The sequence below is a fragment of the Lytechinus pictus genome, chromosome 7 (genome assembly GCF_037042905.1).
Source record: "Lytechinus pictus isolate F3 Inbred chromosome 7, Lp3.0, whole genome shotgun sequence".
NCBI classification, from domain to species: domain Eukaryota; kingdom Metazoa; phylum Echinodermata; class Echinoidea; order Temnopleuroida; family Toxopneustidae; genus Lytechinus; species Lytechinus pictus.
Window position 1 is genome coordinate 44724926 of NC_087251.1, and position 22355 is coordinate 44747280.

The window sequence follows — 22355 nt, forward strand, 5'->3', positions numbered from 1 at the left end:
AAAATGCACGTTTTTATCATGATTTGCACCCAGAAATGCTTGTTTGCATCCTAAAAGGTACAGATTTGAACCTTGATTTGAACCTTAATTCATTGCATGGTTCATTTCTACACCCTACACCGTGTGAGTAAAACAAACCTGACACCTCACAAATTCCAAATATAAGGAAAGAATATGTCATGAACACATAATAATTATAAATGGCCTGAAAGAGTATGTTATCCCAAATAATTTGATACTATATTTTTGTGGTATGTGTTAACGCTTGGATGATCAAGAGGTATTCTTTGCAGCGATGTAAATTTTGATTTGCGCCAAAGTAAGGCATGACTTCAATGAATGAATTCAGATGTTAATGATGTGATAATATAACAAGGGTTCCATTAAAATCCATTTCAAAACACCTTTTCAGTAATGGAGAATGACTGCTTGATTTTGGTGGCATTATAGATCCATTCGCTGAATAAGAAATAAGCCGCTTTCTTAAAACTCTTATTCAGAATTTGCAATACAGAGTCAATCATCTGATCCCACATTATGCAAAATATGCAATCACTATGCAATACGTAGTTCTACACCCTTGGATTCATTCGGGTATTCCCCGTTCCGCCAGAGAAATAATCGCATTTTCAAACATAAAATAAGACTAATTCATGAATATAAGTTAAGAACATAGAGATGTATAGTTAGTATACATCTCTATGGTTAAGAATCAACAAAGAATCAAAACAATAGACAAATAGATTTGGCAGTTTCACTGAAGATTCTCTTGTACAAATATTACTATTCCAATGATGATTCTTGGAGCCACAGGGGTCGTTTCATGAAAGTTGTCAGCAATGACAAGTTGTCTTTCTCCGACAGTTACCATAGCAACAGTCAGAGGCCAGTGCTTCTTAGCCAATCAAAACCAAGGATTTCACTGAAATAGTTATAGCACTGACCATTTAGTCAGTGCTGACAGCATTGATGAAACACCCCCCTGGGGAGTGTTTCATCAACATTTTCATCCGACAAGTTGTCAGATCTGACATCTTTCTCTGATGTTGATTGGTTGAGAGGTACTGTTACTATGGCAACTGTCGGATAAAATGGGACTTGTCGGATAAAACGTCCGACAAGTCCTTTCATGAAACGCTCCCCCGATCTGTGGTGGTTGGAGCACCAAGATTTTTTGACGATCTTATATACCGCCATCAACGTCTATAATATGACATGTATAGTGTCTTTTCATCTTTTTTTTTTTTTACTGAACTTGGAAGTTGGATTCTCTGAAATTTAAGCTCGAGGGAACACTGAAAATCAAGATGCCGACTGACGTTGAAACTCTTATGGAAATGGGATTCCCAAGAAATAGAGCGTGAGTATAATGATCACGATGTAGACTTCATTTCAATTTAATTTATATAATCTTTGTGGTCATTGAACTCGCAAAGTCATTGTCGTTACACAAAATTGTATAGGTGGGACCGCTGTAAGTAAATTTCACTGTCACAGTTCAGTGTTTTTTTTACACATTTCAATTTCACTATTTTAAACTAAGTTCTTATCTTAAGGACGTTCCACAGTTATGTTTATGCGCATTATGATCTGCGCATAGTTTACACTCTGCGCGCTGACGTCACAATGGATGAACAGGTGATTAGCTGCGGGTATGAGCTGATTTTTCTCATCTTTTGCACTTTAACTGCAGATCCGATGCGTTATTTCATGAAGCAAAAAAATTGAATTATTCCATGGACCATTCAAAAAAAAAAATGTCTACAATTTCAAAATACTTTACTCTGCAGTGCTGCCAAGAATCACGAATATTACCGCCAGTTTGTATAAATGGTAGAGTGGTTTTGATTTTTCTTCACATAGATACAAAGCATTCGGCGCATTTTTGGTGTTTTAAAAAGCACATTTGCTCTAATAAAAATGCTGATAGTTTAAAAACAAGCACATGAACCCCTATTTTTTAATGTTTGTACCTCTTAGGAATACCATCTTCTACAACTCTGCAAATTTTGGTGAAAATGACATGGATTTTTAATAAAGTGCAGCATTTATTGTACTTTTGTAGTTTGTTACTGAAATTTCACATTTTTAGATTGGGATTTTGTTATCTTTTACGCCATTTTTAAGAATTGACAGTGCTGTTAAACTTAAAATTGCAAACAAATAGCACTATAAATAGATTCTCCATTCTAACGATACAATTATTAATTCTCTTGCGAAATTTGATGACTTTTTCATGTATTTTGACTGAGTAATAGAGGTTTAAACTCATTGTAGTAATCTTGGGCGGTCTAAAAATGCCAAATTCTTTTGAATGCGCAATTCTTAAGAACATCAATTTGAGTGAACTTTGAAGCTCTATAGCAAAAAATCAAGCACATGGACCTATGTTAATTTTTGCATATTTCGAATATTAAGGTTCTAAAGTATCTATGTGCAAAGTTTGGTGAAGATGACATGGATTTCACCTTAACTGTGGAACGTCCTTAAATGTGTATTTTCTGTGGGAATTGGTGGTTAAAAAATAACTGATTTTGATTTTGATAAACTATAAGAAAAAAGAGAGAAAAAAGGAGAGAAAGGGAGAAGAAAGGAAAGAATTATAATAAATGAAGGAAAGGGGGAAAAAGGAAAGGAAAGAAATGAAAAAGAAAAGAAAGGGAGGATGAAGAAAGATTGACAGAAAGGAAAAGAGTTTTCATTCATTCTTAGAAAGAAAGAATAGAAAAGAGGAAGATAGGAAATAAAGAATAAGGGGAAAAAGAAGGAAAGGAGAAAATGGATAAAGAAAGAATGAAAGAAATAAAGACCGAAAATAAAAAAATCATGGAAAGAATGACATGAAGAAGGAAAGAATCAAAATAAATGGGCACAGAAAAGGAATCTGGAAGGAAAGACTGAAAATAACGATAGATGAAACAAAGCAAAGGCATGAAGCAAGGATAGAAAAAAAATGAAGGAAGAAAAGAAAGAAAGAAAGAAAGAAAGAAAGAAAGAGGAAGAAATCTCAAACTTAAAAAAAAAAATAATAATAATCATCTAAAATTTTACTGATATTTGTTTTCAATGAAGTATTCTTGAAATATATTTCAAAAATTGTTAGAAAACTAAAATGTTTTAGAAAAAAATAGATGAATCATTGTGGCACACACGCACCTTTTTTCCCATTACAAGTCTGCACTGATCATAACAAGACTCAAAACAAAGGCTGAAACAACTAGAAATAAGACCCCAAAACGTACTCCTTTGATCACATCGTCAAATCAGTAATTTGAGAATCCATATAATTAAAACAGTCGCATAATTTTATAATTATTTTGTTGGAAATAGTATTTTTCTTGTGCGATTGTTCACTTTGATTTGGAGTTTGATCGGGGAGGTGCCGGTGCTGCAGCTATTTAGAACCAATCTATTGGCTCCTGCCTGCCACGCGGAAGCCCCAGCCATCTGCTACATGTATGTGTGTAGATCGAAGAAAATAGCCCAAACTGGCTTGCTATTTGAAGAGTTGTTAACTTTCTTCTCTTTTTTTTTCTCTCTTCTGTATTTTTGCTTGTGAAATATGGGCAACTTTATAAAATTTAATTTCACTGTGAGAATTTTGCTTTCCCATTTTTTGGCAAGTCGTTTTTGTCTTTACTTCTCTCTGCTGATCTGCAAAGCAAATGGAGGAGGAAGAAGAAGAAGTTGATTAATTTTATGGTGTTTATGCCTATAGCAGTGCACCTTGGTGTGAAGTGCAACTTTATCTTTTTTTCGGGGGCTACATTTTAAATTTTTTGTCAAATTTCGGGGGCTCCATTTCTACCTTTCGGGGGCTACTTTTTGCATTTCAGGGGCTCTTTTTGAATGCTACTTTTTTGTATTTTTAGGAATACCTGTTCACTTCTTAATGAATTATTACTTTTTGTTTAATATTGTATGATTTTTTAAGTTATTTTTTTCATGCTTAGAATCTTGGGTGTGTGTGTGTGTGTGGGTGTGACTGTGAGTTGGACTTGGATATAAATGAATTCAATATCTAATTTCTACTCCGTCTATTCCAGTACAATACCCTGTACTCGGCCATGTACATGTAATAAAGGCCCACATACCCTAACTTTTCGTGAAGTTCTTTGAAAACGCAGATCTCCATGAAAATTGCATTTCTCTATGGGGAGTCTAAATTTGGTGAGAATGTATTCATTAAGAACTTAAATATACATGACAATGAAGAAATCATCAAACTTTATTGGCAGTTTTGAATAATATACCTGAAATGTAAACTCTGTCTGAAACAGAAAATCACCATCATTGAGGCCTTTACTGAGCAAATTGTCCCCCAGAGCTCTGGCAGAGAGACAGAGCTCAGACTGGCTAGCTAATACAAGCGCCAATGCGTCCGCCTGCCGCCGGCCTTGTAAAATAGATGGAGCTTTGTTTGATGATTTATTGTCTGATATTTACCACTTCCCCAAGAAAAATAAAACAAATGATTTTTAAGTTATAATTAATAAATAAGGTAAGTTATTTTGGATGTTTATAGGCCGTTTTGAAAAGCAAAGCCGAATGACAACTCACCAATGATAGGTTACTAGACTCTGGGATTTATTTCCTGTGTAATTCGAATTATTTTATCACAAAATTGTGATATCTGTAGGTGAAAACATGTGCATTAGAAATTGCATATCGTGGTAGTCATAATGGACCCCTATACATGCAACTGTTTCCCGACCGTCGCGTTGATTTTTTTTTCCATACCTGGTACCATGTGTGTGGAAATAAGTAGTACAGAAAAAAAGACGCAACTTCGGAATTTGAAACTGCGCTCCTCGCTATTTTCAAGGCTTATTCTTGATTTTGAGTGTGGATTTTGGATGATTTTTAAATGGTAAGCGGAGCTCGAGCATATGGTGCTAGTGGGGTGTTGAGTTGTTATCACTCGGCAATAATTTCGGGGGCGACATTCAGCTTTTATGTCGCCCCCGAAAGCATGATTTTGGGTGATTTCGAGGGCGACTTTAGGCATTTCCGGGGCGAATTCGCCCGCCGCCCCCGTGTATTTTTTTCACTGATGTAAATTATAATCAACATCAACTTTCACTTCAAAACTTTTTGCTTATGTTCCATAGTAAGCATATTCCATAGGGATGTCACACAATTTGTTAGAATATATCCACATATCCATTCTATGATAACATAGGCAAAGCTGTATCAATCAATAGGCTATGACTTGCTCTACAATTTGAGTTTGCAAAATTTTGTCATGATAAGTATGTCTTGGTATAAACTTAGCTCAAATTTATGTGCATGTACGAAAAGGCACCTGTTTTTTTTACAGCAGATAATAGATATATTCATCGAGAGGAGGACAAAATATTACTGAAATGGCTTTCATGTATTACAAAGTATACCTAAAAGGCATTCATTCGTGACATGTTGAAAATTATGTCTGATTTACTATGAATAATTTTCACCTGATGAATGATTTGCATTCTATTTTACATTGCCTTTGCTTACATTTACAGAGAAAAGGCTCTCGCAAAAACTTCCTACAAAGGAGTTCAGGTTGCCATGGACTGGTAAGTTTGCATATAAAAGATCTCTTTAAAAAAAATGGAAGATTTGAATTTTGTAGGGTATTGCCAGACTCATAAGGATACCAATTGAAACCAGGTGAAACCAGTTGAGACTTGAATAGTGACAATACTGATGTTATGTTAACTAATGATTCTTTAAGAAGAGTCCTGAAATAGAGTGTATCATTGTATTACCAACACTCATTTGCAAGTTACTTTGAACTAGACATCATTGTATATCACTAGGAGCTAGACATAGAGGAACAGAAGATCATGTGTCCAGAACCTTATGTATAACCTCTGAGCTTAATTATATCTCTTGAATTCAGGCATTAGAAATGTAAAAAAAACATGATTTTTTTTCTACTCAAAGAGCCAACCTTTTTGTAATGTTTTGTTCTAATCAGGTTATTCGCTCACAATGATGATGCAGATATCGACGAACCTTTTGAAGTGCCTCAAGGAAAAACACTTGGAAGTAATGATAGTGAATCTGGTAAGTGGCATTACTCATTTAATTTCTGTTATAATATATGAAAAATTAATTGCAAAAGCTACTAAAAATAACATTAGATTAGATTTTGAGAATGTGGAAAAGTGTTGCTGCAGATGATGAGCCTTGATTGTCAACTGATGTGTGAGTGAAAACAGAATAGTAGTAGTATTTGTAGTAGAAGTAGCGGTAGTGTTACTCCCAGGCCTGGTGGTAATAGTACTAGTAATGATAGCAGTAGTATTAGTAGATCTAGTAGTAGTAGTAGTAGTAGTAGTAGTAGTAGTAGTAGTAGAAGTAGTAGAAGTATTAGTAGTAAAATTGGTAGTAGTAGTAAAATTGGTAGTAGTAGTAAAATTGGTAGTAAAAGAAATAAAATTAGTAGTAGTAGTAGTAGTAGTAGTAGTAGGAGTAGTAGTAGTAGTAGTAGTGTGTGTGTGTATTTGAGTTTTGCCAGACGTGTATCAATCAGATATGATTATTTACGTCTGGGACCGACCTTTAATGTCACCATCCCAAAGACGTGACCAGGGCTCGAACCTCTGCATCAATTTGTAACTTGGATTATAGCTTGGATTACAGGTGCACGTCACAATGCCCAGTTTTACTAGCAGTGGTAGTTTTATTTCCAGGTCTATTGGTAGTAATAACAGCAGTAGTAGTAACACATGTAGATGCAGTAGTAGTAGTGGTAGTAGTAGTTGTAGTAGTAGTAATAGTTGTAGTAGTACTAGCGGTGGTAGTTTTATTTCCAGGTCTATTGGTGGTGATAATAGTGGTAGTAGTAATAGATGTAGTAGTAGTAGTAGTAGTAGTAGTAGTAGTAGTAGTAATAGTAGTAGTAAAGTTTATTGTTGAGCAAAATAGTCACTTTTCATAGTGTACATAAAAAAATGTAACATTTTTGTCTTGCCTACACATTAGAAGGATAGCATGCTTTTCAAATGATAGGTGTCAACATTAAATCTTAACCAAGGTTAATTTTTTGAAATGTCATAACTTTAAAAAGAGTATATTGTTTAATAGTGAAACTTAGACAAAGTTATTGAAATCTGAAGTATTATTGATCATTTGTCTTTTATATACAACGCATACAAAGATTATTGCAATTTGATTGGTTGAAAGCCATGCAATATTTGATCCATTTTGAGCTGCATGCAAATCTATTTTCCTTTGCACGACGACCGTGCATTTTTTATTATTCCATTGCACGGTTTAGCTCTCTCCCTCAGTTTGTACCACTGAGCATGTGTGTGAATGTACATTTTGTATGTGTGTGTGTTCACGCGAAGTAAGCGCATCAACAGGGCAAGCGCTTTCAACAAGGCTGACTGTGATTCATGAATCAAAGCGTGTCACAAAAGAATGAAAGCAATTAACAGCTTTTATACATGAAAAAAATAATCATGTTGTCAGAGAAAATGAGTTACTGGACAAAGGCACAATTGAATTCCATCTTCTTTTTTTCCCTTCTATTTTGTCATATAACACTATCTAGAAGAGTCGTATAAACCAAATGATGCATGTCTTCATTCCTCCATTATGCGACCTATCCACTCTCGCTGAGGCTGTGTTCAACCCATTGCACGGAGCCGAACGGCCTCGTGCAATGGATTGAACAGAGCCTCTTTGACCATGTTGTGGTATCAACACAACATCAAACTAGATTTTAATATGTCATGAGGATTAATTACATTGTAGGTGGTCTGTCATTATTTTCTATAGTTAAGTAATATCAAATGAATATTGATTAAATATTTTATAATTTTCAATATCATAACACATTTAACATTAAAGATAGTCAGGATGGAGATCAAAAGACCCCCAAAAAGAAGAAAAAATATAAAGTGGGTTTTGAACCAGGGACCCTCACTTAAGGCAGGTGCTTTATCCATTCAACCACAATACATTACTTTCCATAGACGAGAAACGCAAAGAATGAAACGTAATCAAATTAAATTTTGCAATTGCACTGGCATAATATATTGCTATTGTCATACTGATCCCATCTTTGAAATGAAAAAAATTGACATAATTCCTTTACAAAAGTATATTCTAAGCTACAATATATAGAAAACTGGGTGAAAAAAGACCAATGTTTAGGAAGTCAAAATCAAATTTACATGAATGTGATGACATCATAAAACTCAAAACGGTATTTTTTAGTTCCGACACCATTTTGATGACATCACAATGTAATTGAGGGTCAATTATGACATGAAATAATATCTGTGGTTCATAATATATCCAACTTTAAAAAAAAAGATTGGGTGTCTCTGTTCTTTTGATGAGCTAGAGTGAATTTTATATAGGCATATTTTTGCCTATAACATTTTCAAAGCTCGCATGCGCACATGTTGCAAACTTTGATTGATGCGCATTCCCTTATTAATGATGGTAAAAAGTTGAGCGAGGTATCAAATTGCTCAGAATAAAACGGCAATTCCATGCTGCATAATGATGTAATGCGCAAAATTGTTAGAATTAGCTAGTTGAAATGCTTAAAATGACCTGAAATGTATTAATGTACTCAAAATCACCCATGGTCGATTTGGAGCATTTTAAAACTTTGACTCATGCGTACACCACTTCATGACCTCTACATGATGATCCATTATTATGATGATATCAATTAAAGAATTTAACAAAATGGTGCTTAGATAATGTCATCATGACCTGATGACCTTGAAAAGTTTTTTCTGCGAGAGACCTTAATTCAATGAAATTGAGATTTCAGATTTAAAAAAAGCAAAAAAAACTTGGCGACAAACATTGGCCATAAAACTACATAAATGGTAAAGATATGAAGAAAGATCTGACAAAATTAAAAGGTGATCTGTCATAAACAGACCACCTTAATATCAACCAAAGTTCAGATTTTGAATTTTTATGATAACATTGATAGTATGAGTCCTAAGTCTTGGCAAAATCATGGATTTAAGTTCATGTCACTAGATGAAGGTCAAAGGTAATTTGAGGTCAACAAACTTGGGATTTTATTATTTAATGAATTTTTTTTTTCTCTCCCTTTTTTAAATATCATTCATCTTTACTCACAATGCAGGTGAGACTTCCAGAGGCATTTTACTTGTTAATATTTAATGCTAAATGCATGGCATTTTTTGTTGTTGCCTTGCTGGCCATTTGTAAAGTGTAATCATAATTGCCCCTTCTCTTAACATACATTAATATTAATTAACAACATTTGTGCTTAAAGTAGCAAAATCTAACGTTGATTTTTGTCTAGCCTGCATACCTTTAGTGCTCAGAAGCGAGACAAAGGCGCTGCTTTTTCTGCAGTGGGGGTGGCGGCGGCGATGGCGGCTTTAACATCAAACCATAACCAAGGTCGAGTAAGTTTTTGAAATATCATTATAATCTAACAAGTAAATGGATCTATTTTGTGAAAACTTGAAAACAATTATCACTGATCATCTTGCAGGAGTTTCAGGTAAATCGATCGTGGTTAAAGGTCATTTGAGGTCAATTAACTTGGACTGTCTTGCTGTATTGATGTCAAAAACTTCACCAAGGTTAAGATTTTGAATTTTCAATATGATTTTGGAATTTTATACTTACGTGTTATGGATATCAATTATCAGCAAAAGGATAAATGTGATATCAGGTCATGAGGCAAAGGTCAAAGATCATTGGGATCGACAAACTGGTATCAACTTATAAAACTCAACCGAAGATTAATATTTTGAATTTTCAGAATAATTTGTCTTTATTCTATTAAACTTATAATGAATTTTTATCAATATTGTCATTAACATAAGCTTAGGTCATTGGGTCAAGGTCAATGGTCAATTCTGATCAGGTAGCTTTGATTGAAATTGATATTTTTCTATTATTTTTATAACATTTAATGGAATTATATAAAAATTGTATGACATGATTATATGATATAATATTATACAACATGAATAACAAGTTTTTAAGTCAAGGTCAAAGGTCATTGGAGTTCAACAAACTTAGTATTTTATTATGAAATCATTGTCCCTAGCCGGATGTGCCCCCCCCCCCTGGATCTGCCACTGCACTAGAGTACATGAATATATCAAGTTGTATTTCCTATTATATTTCAATTTTCCTACCTTTATTTTTCACTTTCTTATTATTTCTTAATTTTCCTATGATTTACTTTGAAATTTTCACTGTTCTTTTACTTATTTCCAGATACTACTCCAAGTGGGGACTCTAAACCTGCCCAGGAAACACCTGCACAACCAGCTCAAGTCCAATCAATCAAGTGTGATGAGTAAGTCGCAAATTGCCACTTGATCTAAATCTGCTATGTCTACTTTCCATTTGGTCTAATCCAATTTGGTCTAATACTAGTTTGTCTACAGCCATTTCTTCTTAGTTTTAAAAAGAAAAAATATATAAATCCATATTTTATTGTTGGAAACAGAAATCAGAAATGGAAATCATCCAAAAATTTGTTTAGCCCAATTGATCATCAGCTCGGCAGCCACTGAGCAGTACCAGATCGATGTTGCTCTATCTCTTTGTTGAAAGCCAAATAGGGTAGCATCAACTCGTCTTTTGTTCCGATGCGGCCGGGGCTTGACCTCCCGGTTGTGAGGCGGATGCTTTACCAATCGAGCCATTTAACTTGTTTACCATTTTGTCACCTTTCCAGTGAGGCTATACCTATTTTGTCTATTATCCGCTTGGTGTAATGCCACTTGTCTATATGATCAGATGAACTGTCTATGAATCACCTTTTCATTTGACAGTTTTGCCTGATAATAAATGAAAGTTTGGTTGAACCCCATTCAGTGAAACCATGCTTTAATTAATTAATGAACTTTGGGTAAGAAACTTAGAAAAACCATATTTAAGCTTGAGCTATTGGGAATAGAAAAAAATAGAGAATCTGTTTTAGCACTCAAGAATAACAAGACCAAATGAAGGAAAGGTAATCAACCTTTATCAGGTAACGATCAATGAGTTTGTTTCCATTCGATGCTTGAAATCATACTGTGAGAATGATTATATTCTTATTACAACCCGTTTCCTTCCTTTCCTCATGCTCTCCCCCATTTTAATTCCAGATGTGGAAAGAAGTTACGAACGCCGGATGATATTCAGGTAGGTACGAACCTATCAGTCTCGATACCGCATTAATGATGATTTGAAATGCATATGAAGTAGGAACATGTGGTGAGGCACTATAGTACATTAACATTGTACTTGTGGTTATGTAGTATATCTTTATGAACATTAGAACATACATTGTACAGTCGGGAGGTGTCTACACTTTATATTTTCCCTCTTTTTGTTTATTCTTTTTTTTTCAAAAAATTTCATGATATTGCTTCAAGAAGGGAAATTCCCAGCAGCTTTTTTCACCATGTAATCATGTTTCCATTCACTTATTAATGAGGCATGATATTGATTAAATTTACACCACCGCAAATATTTGTGCAATGAAAGGATGTAAACATATAGAGCTGGTAACTTACAAAACCGTATTGCCCTAGATTTCCTGAATATTGTGAAAAGATAGGTATATTATTTGTATTTTACTCAGTCTCTATATGTGCGTACTGACTTTGCAAGCACAGATGACGTAAAATATACCTCAGTATTTTCCCTGGTCTCACATCTGGGTATCTGAGGACATTGGTCCGCGCAGCAATATTACATGTCATAATGATTATCAAGGTGAGACAAAGTTGGATACAGACCTTAGTTTCAGGTCACATGATCAAGGTCAAAGGTCACTTAGGGTCAACAAACTTTGGCCATGTTGGGGGTATTTGTGGAATTGTCATCATAACTTTAAAACTTTATGGATCTAGTTCATGAAGCTTGGACATAAGAGCAACCATGTATCCCTGTATATCCTGTTCGTGATTCAGGTGACATGACCAGGATCAAAGGGCATTTAAGGTCAATGAACTTTGATAATATTGGGGGTATTTGTTGAATTGGCATCATAACCTACACATTTTATGGATCTAGTTTATGAAACTTGGACATAAGAGCAATCGAGTATCTCTGAACATCCTGTGCGAGATCAGGTCACATGACCAAGGTCAAAGGTCATATAGGGTCAGCGAACTTTGGTAATGTTGGGGGTATTTGTCGAATCGTCATAACTTTAAAAGTTTATGGATCTACATGTAGTTCATGAAATATAGACATAAAGGGTAATCAAGTATGAATGATTGTTTTGCACACATCTTAGGTCGCATGATCATGGTCAAGGTGATATTGAGTCAATGGACATAGTATTTTGGTGGGGATTTTTTTTTTTTTTTTTTTTAATTTTATGAATGCTTTCTTTTGTGAATAATTATTCAATAGCTGTTTTCAAAGTCAGCACTGCTGCTATATCGAATCGCGTAACGCAGGCGAGACTGCCAGAGGCGTTCTACTTGTCATGACTTTGCTCTAGATGTCTGATTTGGATTATAATAAAAATATCGACTGGCTCTTCTTTCTGTGAACATCAATTATATCCCCCTTTATATCCCCCTTTATAATGCCCTCGTCTGAAGACTCGGGCCAATATGATTCTGGTGTGGGCAATACATTTGATATTCCCCTCAAGGCCAGTCAATATTATATAGGTATGCATCAAAGTGGCCCTAATCTTTATAAGTATAAATTCTTGCCCTGTAACTTAGCATTGATACAGCCTCTGTTGTTAATTCAGCATGAAGAGTGAATGTTTTGTGAAACATGGTCCCATTCCTTGCTGTTCTTCCATAGGTGCATGCTGCAAGAACGGGTCATCAGAGCTTCTCAGAATCAACGGAGGAAATCAAACCACTCACAGAAGAGGAAAAGAAAGAGCAACTTGCAAGGTATGGGCGGGGAGGGTCCACGAGCCCGGGTGTTACGTATGTTTGTCGACATCAAAAGATTTTCCGCTAGTTCGCTTCATCTTCACATTAAACTGGAATATGCACTCTAGAAGACACCATAGTCATTTTAACCATGTAAAAGTCAACTATGAACCTTCGGGGCAGGTTTTGAAACTAAAACGTAAATGGGAATGTACACTCAAGAAGACACCATAGTCATTTTAACTATGAATCTTTAAGGCATGTTTTGAAATCAAAAGCAATCTTTAGAAGATGTAGCTAAGCAGAAAATGATTTTGATGAAGACCAATGTAATCATTCATCCATCGACTGGCACCTCTATCATAAATCTTACTTTCATTGACAGTTCATCCAAGATTTCTGAATATGTAAAAAAAAAATTATCACCCAATCAAACGGTATGGCTTAGGAGCTTCTAATGGAGACTTGTAGGGTCTGAATGATAGCAAGGTTGATGAATCTGGGTAGAAAAATGTGCTGAAGGGAAAAATTTGTCTATTTCTGTATTATATCTTTTATTGTATTATTCAGATGACCATTGATACAGAGTTTGAAGGGCATTGGATTACATATTGTGTAATGATGTCATCTTTAATATAGTTCACAGGGAAAATGATGATTTCCAGGTAACTGAATTTCAGTATTTCTCTTTTTTTTTTTTTTTTTTTTCTCTCTGTGATATTGCTGGTTTGAAGGTTACAAGAGAGACTAAAACAGAAGCAGGCAGATAGGATAGCCAACGAGAAGAAGGAAGCGTTGGACAGGGAGAAAATGAGGCGGAAACAGGGCAAGGAAATGGTGCAAGCAAAACAACAGTAAGTTACATCAACATAGTATGTAATACTGCAATCACACTGATGAAACCGACCTCAGACCAATGAAAGTTATTACGTTGTTTTCAATGACACGTGATTGGTCAGTTTGGATATGGTTTTGTTGGTTGGACCGTAGCAGTGTTTTAGCTACAGTGGACGGCAGTGGTCGGGCCCAACCGGCACAGAAGATTTCTGACCACCACTCACCATGAAAACCACTGCTTCCGTCCACCTCTAATTTCAAATGAAAAGAGTTTCAAGAGTAACTCCTTGCAAAGAGGAATTGCACTTGGGTTCATTTCCATCTTTAATCTTGTTTTATTTGCATAATTTACATTAAACATTCTTATATTTGACAACTATTGGTTTACTTTCAAAGATTTGCTAATGTCAGATTGTTGTTACATTGATATTCTTTCAATTTGAGCTTTAAGACCACTAACTCGGCCTGAAAAAAAAAAAACTTTGTAATGCCGTGAAATAGCAACCACCACTAAAATGGGTCTAGCTTTAACACTTGACCATAGCGTAACATTTACGAGAGACATAGATCTAGGGGTGCATTAGAGCCAAACTTGATCAATCTTGACCAAATTAAAATCAATTCCATGTAAAAGCGTAGGCAATTCAATGAAAACTTAACTCGTACGGCCTCAACTAAATACAATGTATTATCATTGCATATAATTTAATAATTATGATGTGGATTGAATTTATTCTCAAGGCACTGTCACAATGTTCGGTGCAAGCCTCGTGGGTGAGTTGAAGACAATCCCTCATCACTCACCCGCAAAAAAGCATTGAGCATGTTCAAAACTTTTCTGCGGGCAAGTCAGACCAGTGAGCGCACCTGCAGGCATCTGCGTGCTTTTTACTGTCAATGCAGGTAACCTGCGGGTAGCAGTAATAGTCACCCCCAATCCACAAGCCAAGCTTGCAAAGAACGATGTGTCAGACTGAGAGAGCCTTTATGGGAGGCTTGAAATAGACTGGAATTTCGATTTTAGTATTCATTAGTATACCACTTTTTCAGAACTTTGGTTGATATATTTTCTGGGTTTGTAATGTTGATGTGAAATGTTATCATGATTTCTTTGAAAATTGCATTGCAAAGGATCGTATAGTTTGCGCCAGGCATAAAGGTGAATGGGAACCCAGGAGGATGTATTCCTCAATACTTACCAACATAGCGGCTCAGCTTCAACCAGTGTAATGAAATAATGCCTTGTATTAACTGCAGTAGAGTGTATGCATGTAGAAGCTATGTTAATATAAATCAACCTTATGTTTGATCATCATTATCAAAGATTTATCGAGATGAAAGGAGATCAAATTACCTTTATTAAATGCTTCATTGGCGGTAGGAAGAAACTGAGCGCCTAGGCAGCCCAGCTAAAGCTAAGGTAATTATAACATCATGTTAAGCAGGGCCCATTGGGAGAACAGTTTTTGGAACTGAAGTCAGTGGCTACCCTGGGTAAATATAGGATGGTTATTATTATTTGCGAATGGAGACTTTGTAGATACGGATTGATTTGTTTTGTCCAGTATTATATTTCTCCGGTATTTCTCTGAATGCTGTATAAATATTGGCTCTGTGATCTTAATTTCAGGATGGAAATAGATGAGGCTAAACAACTCGCAGCTCTGAAAAAGAGGGAAAAAATGGAGGAAAAGCTTGCAAGGTAAGAAACTTGGTTCGAGACAGAGAGAGAGGGGGGAACACGGGAGAAGGGGGGTATTGAAATATTCTGAACATTAAAATTATTTCATTAGTTTGAACATAGGGTGTTTTTACTGGAACCTTTTTCTTTATAATATTTCTAGGTCTTCCACATGAGCGTCCATGGAGCCATTCCATAAAGCTGTTCATATAGTTAGGAACGACTCATATACAGTATTCGCAAATAATAGCAATAATGACATATGGTTCCGAAACCTGGTCTGTAACTAAGAAAATGGAACAGAAACTAAAAAACCACTCAACACAGTATGGAACGTAAAATGCTACGGATATCAAATTGTGACAGGAAAACCATACAATGGATTAGGAGCCAGACTAGAGTAATAGACATAATCAAAGCAATTAAATCAATAAAATGGAGATGGGCTGGCCACCTTGCAAGATCACATGACGATAGATAGACCAAACACAGCACAAAATGGAAACCATGGCTCGGATCAAGAAATCGGGGTAGATAAAAATTGGGATGGAGTGACGAGCTCACAAAGTTCATTGGCACAAAGTGGATTGCATCAGCACAAGACAAGCAGCTTTTGTACCATTTTGAGGAGGCCTTCACCTTGCAGTGGGCTGAACATGACTGATGTGATGATGATGATGATTATGATAATGATGATGACGACGACGATAATGATTCATTAATCAAAATACATATTCCCCAAATTTCATTTTTGAAGGGAAAGAGTGAAAGAACAGATTGCTCGGGACAGAGCGGATAGAGCAGCTCGAGGGAGTAAGAAACAGGAAGGGGTTCCCCCCGCTCAGCCTCCTGCTGCGGCTCCAGCTCCGGCTCCAGGTTCCTCCGCACCCAAGAAGGAGTACGATACATCTAGGTTACAAGTGAGTCCATTCTTGCTAGCAACAATAACCAAAAGTTCATGGATGTAGCGCTCGGCACAAACATGCCATTAAAGGACAAGTCCACCCCAACAAAATGTTGATTTGAATAAAAAGAGAAAAATCCAACAAGCATAACACTGAAAAATTCATCAAAATCGGATGTAAAATAAGAAAGTTATGACTTTTTAAAAGTTTTGCTTAAATTCACAAAACATCCTATATGCACATCCTGGTCGGTATGCAAATGAGGAGACTGATGATGTCATCCACTCACAATTTCTTTTGTATTTTATTGTATGAAATATGGCATATTCTAATTTTCTCATTGTCAAGTAAAGCAACGATTAATTCCTCTCTGAACATGTGGAATTAGCATTGTTTAATACTATAAGGTTCAGCCAAGCTGGTCCTTATTGACAAATCTGTAAAAAATGAAATATCGTATAATTCAAACAATAAAAAACAAGAAATAGTGAGTGAGGGACATCATCGACCGTCTATTTGCATGTCACTGAGTTGTGCATATTTTGTGAAAAATAAGTGAAACTTCAAAATATCATAACTTTCTTATTTTACATCCGAATTTGATGAACTTTTCAGCGTTTGATTTTTCTCTATTCAAATCAACAATTTTCTGGGGTGGACTGCACTCAACTAGAACATCTACTTCTTGTTCTGTGATGAACGTTCCAACAGCTCCCGATCTACTCCTACTGTAGCTAGTCTAGTCGCATTTGTTTTTGCACCGCTTTCTAAATCTCTTCTGACAGTTTAAGGAGGAATCATCGTAAAACTTGCTACTTGTGTTATTGGTCTTGCTGTATACTATTCTTATCTTCAAGCTCCCGGAAGTTACTGGGTCACACAAGTATTAAAACAGTGTTAGTCTACGTTTAGGATCATTTGTTTTTTGTTGATACGAAGAATTGTTTACATAAGTGCTTTGAGCATAATGTGCAAACACAGACCTTTGGTCTTCACACAGTGCATATTGCAGAGTCTGATGTGGGGAGACTAGTGATTCATTTGCGTACTACCGTAAGATAGAGTTTGGAGTCTAGTCTCAACCCTAGACATGAAATATGAAAAACGATAATGTACGAAAACAATCATTAATGCGGAAAGAAAGAACACCTAACAGCCCATGCGAAAGAAATGAACACATTTACTTATTTGGTTATTTCATTTTAGCAGGGGGCCCCCAATATACAGAGTGAGGGTTTTGCATTTTAATGATTTCCTCTGATAATGAATTCTAATTAACAGTTCAATATAAAAAAAAAAGAAAATTGTGAAACATATGACTGCGTACAGTTTTTAATCAATCTGCCATCGACTGATTTGCATATATCTATTACAGATTCGTCAAACCAATGGGAGTGCTATCACCCAGTCCTTTGGTGCAATGGAACCTCTGGCTGCCGTCCGTGTGTACATTGAACTGAACAGGACAGACGGACAGACAGGTGCCTTCTCTCTCATGACCCCGTTCCCTAGGAAAATCTTCACGTTAGAAGACATGGAAAAACCTCTCAAGGAATTAGGTGAGTGGTGATTAAAATACTACCGATTACTGATTTGACATATCAATATCCGCAAGCTGCAGTATGTAAAGTTCAAAGTTTGTTCCCACGTTTCCATGAAAGCACCAAAGTAACCCAGTGCCAGGTATACTTTATGGGGCATTTGAGATTTTCATGACAATCAATTGCTTTTCAGCCAGTAAATTTTCAGAATTATATAATAATCACGAACAAAGACTTCCTTCGCGCACTTTACCCACACACTTCTTCAGGAGTGTGAGAGTTTACTGTAAAAAAATTGATTAAATTAGATTTTTATAAAATTAAGTATTTATTGACCACATTGCCCGACTGTCAGTAATGTTTTTTAATGTGTTGGAAGTAGTATGTAAAGCTGTATGTCAGAAAGAGAGTGTGAGTGGATGGGTGAATATGTGCGTTTACAGTGAAACCAGTCCTGTCTATAAGAACCACTCAAGGGAGGCAAGGAAGATGGCCTTTATGGACGGGTTATCGTAATACATGTTGCAATGGTGAATTGTATTCAAGGAAATCCAATTTGTGGTGTATATACATGTAGACTGGTGGTCATGTGACTTCTCTAGCCAATCAGAGACATGTACCCTGCAAGGCCCTTTGCATATGCCACCTTGACAGAGTATATATATATATATAGCCTGCTTTTACAACTTATGCTATTCTCCTGAAGACGACAAGAACACACTTGTCGAAACGTCGACTTTGGCTGGTCCTTTCAGATTACATGGTGTACCGTGAAATCAGTACACTATTCAGATGGGAATTCGATACCCGTTGGTTGCTAAAGCAAGTTCGAATGTATATACAGTGTAAAACATATGCATTCATGGATGAATATCAGTGGGTCAGATAGAACATATAATGTGGGATGAATGCTGGAAATCACTTTGATTTGGCCAGTGGAGGGGGTGTGTTTTGTTCATATTCCCATGTCAAGCTTCAAAAGTATTGTTTATTTTCTTGAAATTGATAACTTTGAGGACCGTATATATGTAATTACTGTCACTAAAACCTCTGTTCAGACTTTGACAATAATTTTGTCATATTGTTGATATTCTTGAAATTAATTATTTTGAGTACATGCAGTTATTGTCACCTGATCCATTGCTCAGACCTCAAAAATAATTTTGTCATTATTTCTCTCTCTTTCTTTTTCTCCTTCTGCATAGGTTTAGTACCATCGGCTGTGCTAACTATTACCAGCCCGCAATGATGTGATCCATCTTTATATCAAACTCTTCTATATCAACGATACCAGGGTTAGGTGCAAACTGTGATGTTATCTGGGCAGGACCGAGTCTTGTGTATTCCAGTCTGATTTGATTGATATGGCAATATTATAGCCACATTGCTATGTGGATGTGGTCCATAGTGGCTGGCCCGGAGACTGTTTGGAATTAAGCATAATTTCAGTGATTTTCACTGACAAAGTTGCTCTGAACCAATAAGATGCATGGATTTCAGAAGCTTATAACGATTCTCAATGAAAATCATTGACTATTCGTTTCCATGAAAAGCTCCCCTGGTCTTTATAAAAAGTATCGAGGAATAGTTGTATGAAGCTGTTCGTACAGAAATGGATGACTGGAATTCTGAAGGAGAGATGACATCCCGATTTAGTTTTACTGCAGTTTCTAGTAACCCCAATTGAATTGCCCCCCCCCCCCCCCAATATTTTTTCATTGACTTTTTTTTATTCTACAGAGTTTGTATTTCAACTCAAGCTACTTTCAAGTACAAGTGAATGAAAATTCTCTTTGGCTTACCATATTCAACTTTACAGTTTTGTGAAACCTTTCCCAGTTCAGTTATTAGTGACTAGAGAAGTGTAAAGGCTTTGATGGATGCACACAGAATGCCTTTCAGAAAAGGTAATACCTTTCATTGATCACGCAGTAATGACAAAGAGTCAGCAATGTTCGTAATGCCACCCCGAGGTTTTGTATTTATTTTGGCTACTAATAAATGGCCTAATTCTCAGAGCATCTAGCACCAAGATTACTCAACCTACAGAAGCTTTGAAGTGCCATCGACTTGTTGAGATGGCAAGATGATCTATCTCGCCAGGTCGACATAACGTTATTATGTCAACATTGCGAGATACGTCATCTCACCAAGTCGACTTACAAAAAGTTTGATGTCAACATGGCGAGATACATTATCTCACTGAGTTGACATGAAAAGTTGTAGGTCAACATTGCGAGATACGTTATCTCGCTCTGTTGACATGTAAAAAGTAAAACGCAGATTTGATTTTACATCCACAGTGTGCCAACTCGCAGAGTCGCCTTACGAAAAAGTTGTATGTCAAGTTGACAAATGAAATATGATATCTCGCCAATTCAACTTAGGAAAAGTAGTATGTCAACATGGTGAAATACGTTATCTCGCCAAGTTGACATAATACACATGGCGAGATACATTATCTTGCCAAGTTGACAAACTACTTTTCGCATGTCAACGTGGTGAGATACATTGTCTCGCCATATTGACATCAAGAATTTGGATGCCAACATGGCCAGATGCGTCATTTCTCCATGTTGACATATAAAAAGTAACTGGAGAAATTTGATTTTTTTTTTTATCAACAGCATGCACACACCACATCCAGTTGGAAGCGAATCCAGGCCATGGCGTGACTGGCTAAAGATCAACGTCCATGTGCACGCGCTGTGAAATATATTATTAAATCTCGCAACTTTCTTTTTATCTCACCATGTTGACATACCTCTTCTTGTTTGTCGACTTGGCAAGATAAATTATCTCGCCATCTCAACAAGTCAAGACTAAGTGGTGTTGGAATAAATGGTTAGAAGATGAACTGGTTAAGATGAATTCGGAGAGACCATATTGAATGATTTCATACGATATGAAGTCGATTTGAACCGTTCATGAAAAATCACACATGCACATTTGATGAATTTCGCCAAATATTCATTAGTGTTTTTCTCATAATTGTGCTTTGATTAAAACCAGCATTATATCGGTTAATTTCTCCATATGTTCTGATATTTTGGTTTTCAGTAATTTTAGAAAGACCGGAGGTTGAGGGACGAATCGCTGATTTTATCAGCAATGCAAGTTGCATTTAAGACACATGTTCCAATGATACTCTAAGTCAAATTCCTTTAGAAATTTGTTCAAAGTAAGATCTTGTCCATCTTTTTTTAAATAAATAGCTTGAGATGCAATGAATAACCTGTCAGTCTCCTTGATTGCTGTGGGATTGTGGTCTGGGCCCTTTTTTACAAAGAGTTACGATTGATTTAATCAATCTCAACTATGGAAATCCATCAATTCCATAACTTTTTTCTACAGGAAGTATGCCTAATCTTCTTAGTAAACGCAGAGAATCACACTGAATCTTCAAGAGAATGATGAATGTATGAATATACATTATATCTAGAAATTTTTTTTAACAAAATCGCTTTGTAGATGTTGACGTTGCTGGCCGTCCATAGTTGTGATTGATCGGATCAATCGCAGCTCTTTGTAAGATGGGCCCGTGGTTGTCTGTTGTTGCTTCTAGCATTCAAAACATTTTTGTGTGAGGGGCACTTAGAGAAAACTGCAAATCATATTCCTGCCTTTGTCTTGTTTTGCAATTTCTGAGTAGGTGTCACTTATCCCTATCCTTAGCAACAACTATTTTATTATATTGAATCAGTTTTGGTCATTCAAAAGAAATAGAAAATCCCAGCACCATTGCATATAATGTTGTAGCCAGCTGTATATGTACATCATGGTACAAGATGTTTGTGCCTGACAACAGTGTATTGAGGCAACAAAGTTGCTAAAAACATGTCTTGTTTTCGTATTGTATAAGCAACTGTACAAAAGAGAAAATTGCTTCATTTGTGTAATAAAATTTAGAACTAAGAATATAAATACTGCAGTTAGGATGATGTTTGTTTGTGAAATGTTACATGAGGAATGTTAATTCATTGCGAGTCGAGTAAGCCAGAGAAAGATCAATGTTTTTCCCCCTGGAAACCCACTGCATACTATGTACCATGCATTACCCCATATTCACTAAAAGTAGTTGTGTTTCTACCGAGATCAAAAATGTGAGGTGATGCGGTATCATGCAAGGTGTCCCGTAAGGTCACGAAGTAGTCTGCAGGCACAGACCCTTGGTTTTTGCAATTTGCACAGTGCATAATTCAGAGTCTGAAGTTGTGAGACTAGATTCATTATGTACTGTGGCTGACTCTAACTTACTTGACACAGACAGAGCCTTTGGTGTCTAGTCTTCACTCTAGACATGGTATAATTGGTTACAGTGTCAAATAGGAGTCTGTGATCGCAGACTAGTCACTTGTACAACTTTATGGTACAGTTGCATTTTGCTGCATGGTCTGTAACGTCTAACAATCTTGCTAACTATCGCATTGCATTGTTTACAAGTTAACGGTGAATGAAGCCATGCAAGTCAGGGTGGCGAGTTACGGGCATCTCTGATCGAGTGTTCTAAATGGCATCAATTAAAGTAAGTTAAAAA

The 22355-nt window shown here is 36.1% G+C and overlaps 1 protein-coding gene across 1 annotated transcript; it reads left to right on the forward strand.

The window, feature by feature from the left end:
- The first annotated feature begins 933 nt into the window (after positions 1-933).
- Positions 934-21742, forward strand: LOC129264351 (UBX domain-containing protein 1-like). Its single transcript, XM_054902219.2, has 11 exons — positions 934-1360; positions 5508-5561; positions 5966-6054; positions 10231-10312; positions 11112-11148; positions 12778-12872; positions 13589-13708; positions 15322-15393; positions 16130-16292; positions 17653-17836; positions 19024-21742. The coding sequence occupies exons 1-11, from the start codon at positions 1308-1310 to the stop codon at positions 19065-19067; spliced, it is 993 nt and encodes a 330-aa protein (XP_054758194.2). The 5' UTR covers positions 934-1307; the 3' UTR covers positions 19068-21742.
- The last annotated feature ends 613 nt before the right edge of the window (positions 21743-22355 follow it).

What these genes read in the sequence shown, in the direction of transcription:
- LOC129264351 (XM_054902219.2), top strand. Translation starts at nt 1,308, where the DNA reads ATGCCGACTGACGTTGAAACTCTTATGGAAATGGGATTCCCAAGAAAT. An exon ending in GAACGCCGGATGATATTCAG is followed by an intron (nt 11,149 to 12,777) that starts GTAGGTACGAAC and finishes GTTCTTCCATAG; the next exon opens with GTGCATGCTGCAAGAACGGG. An exon ending in ATGGTGCAAGCAAAACAACA is followed by an intron (nt 13,709 to 15,321) that starts GTAAGTTACATC and finishes TCTTAATTTCAG; the next exon opens with GATGGAAATAGATGAGGCTA.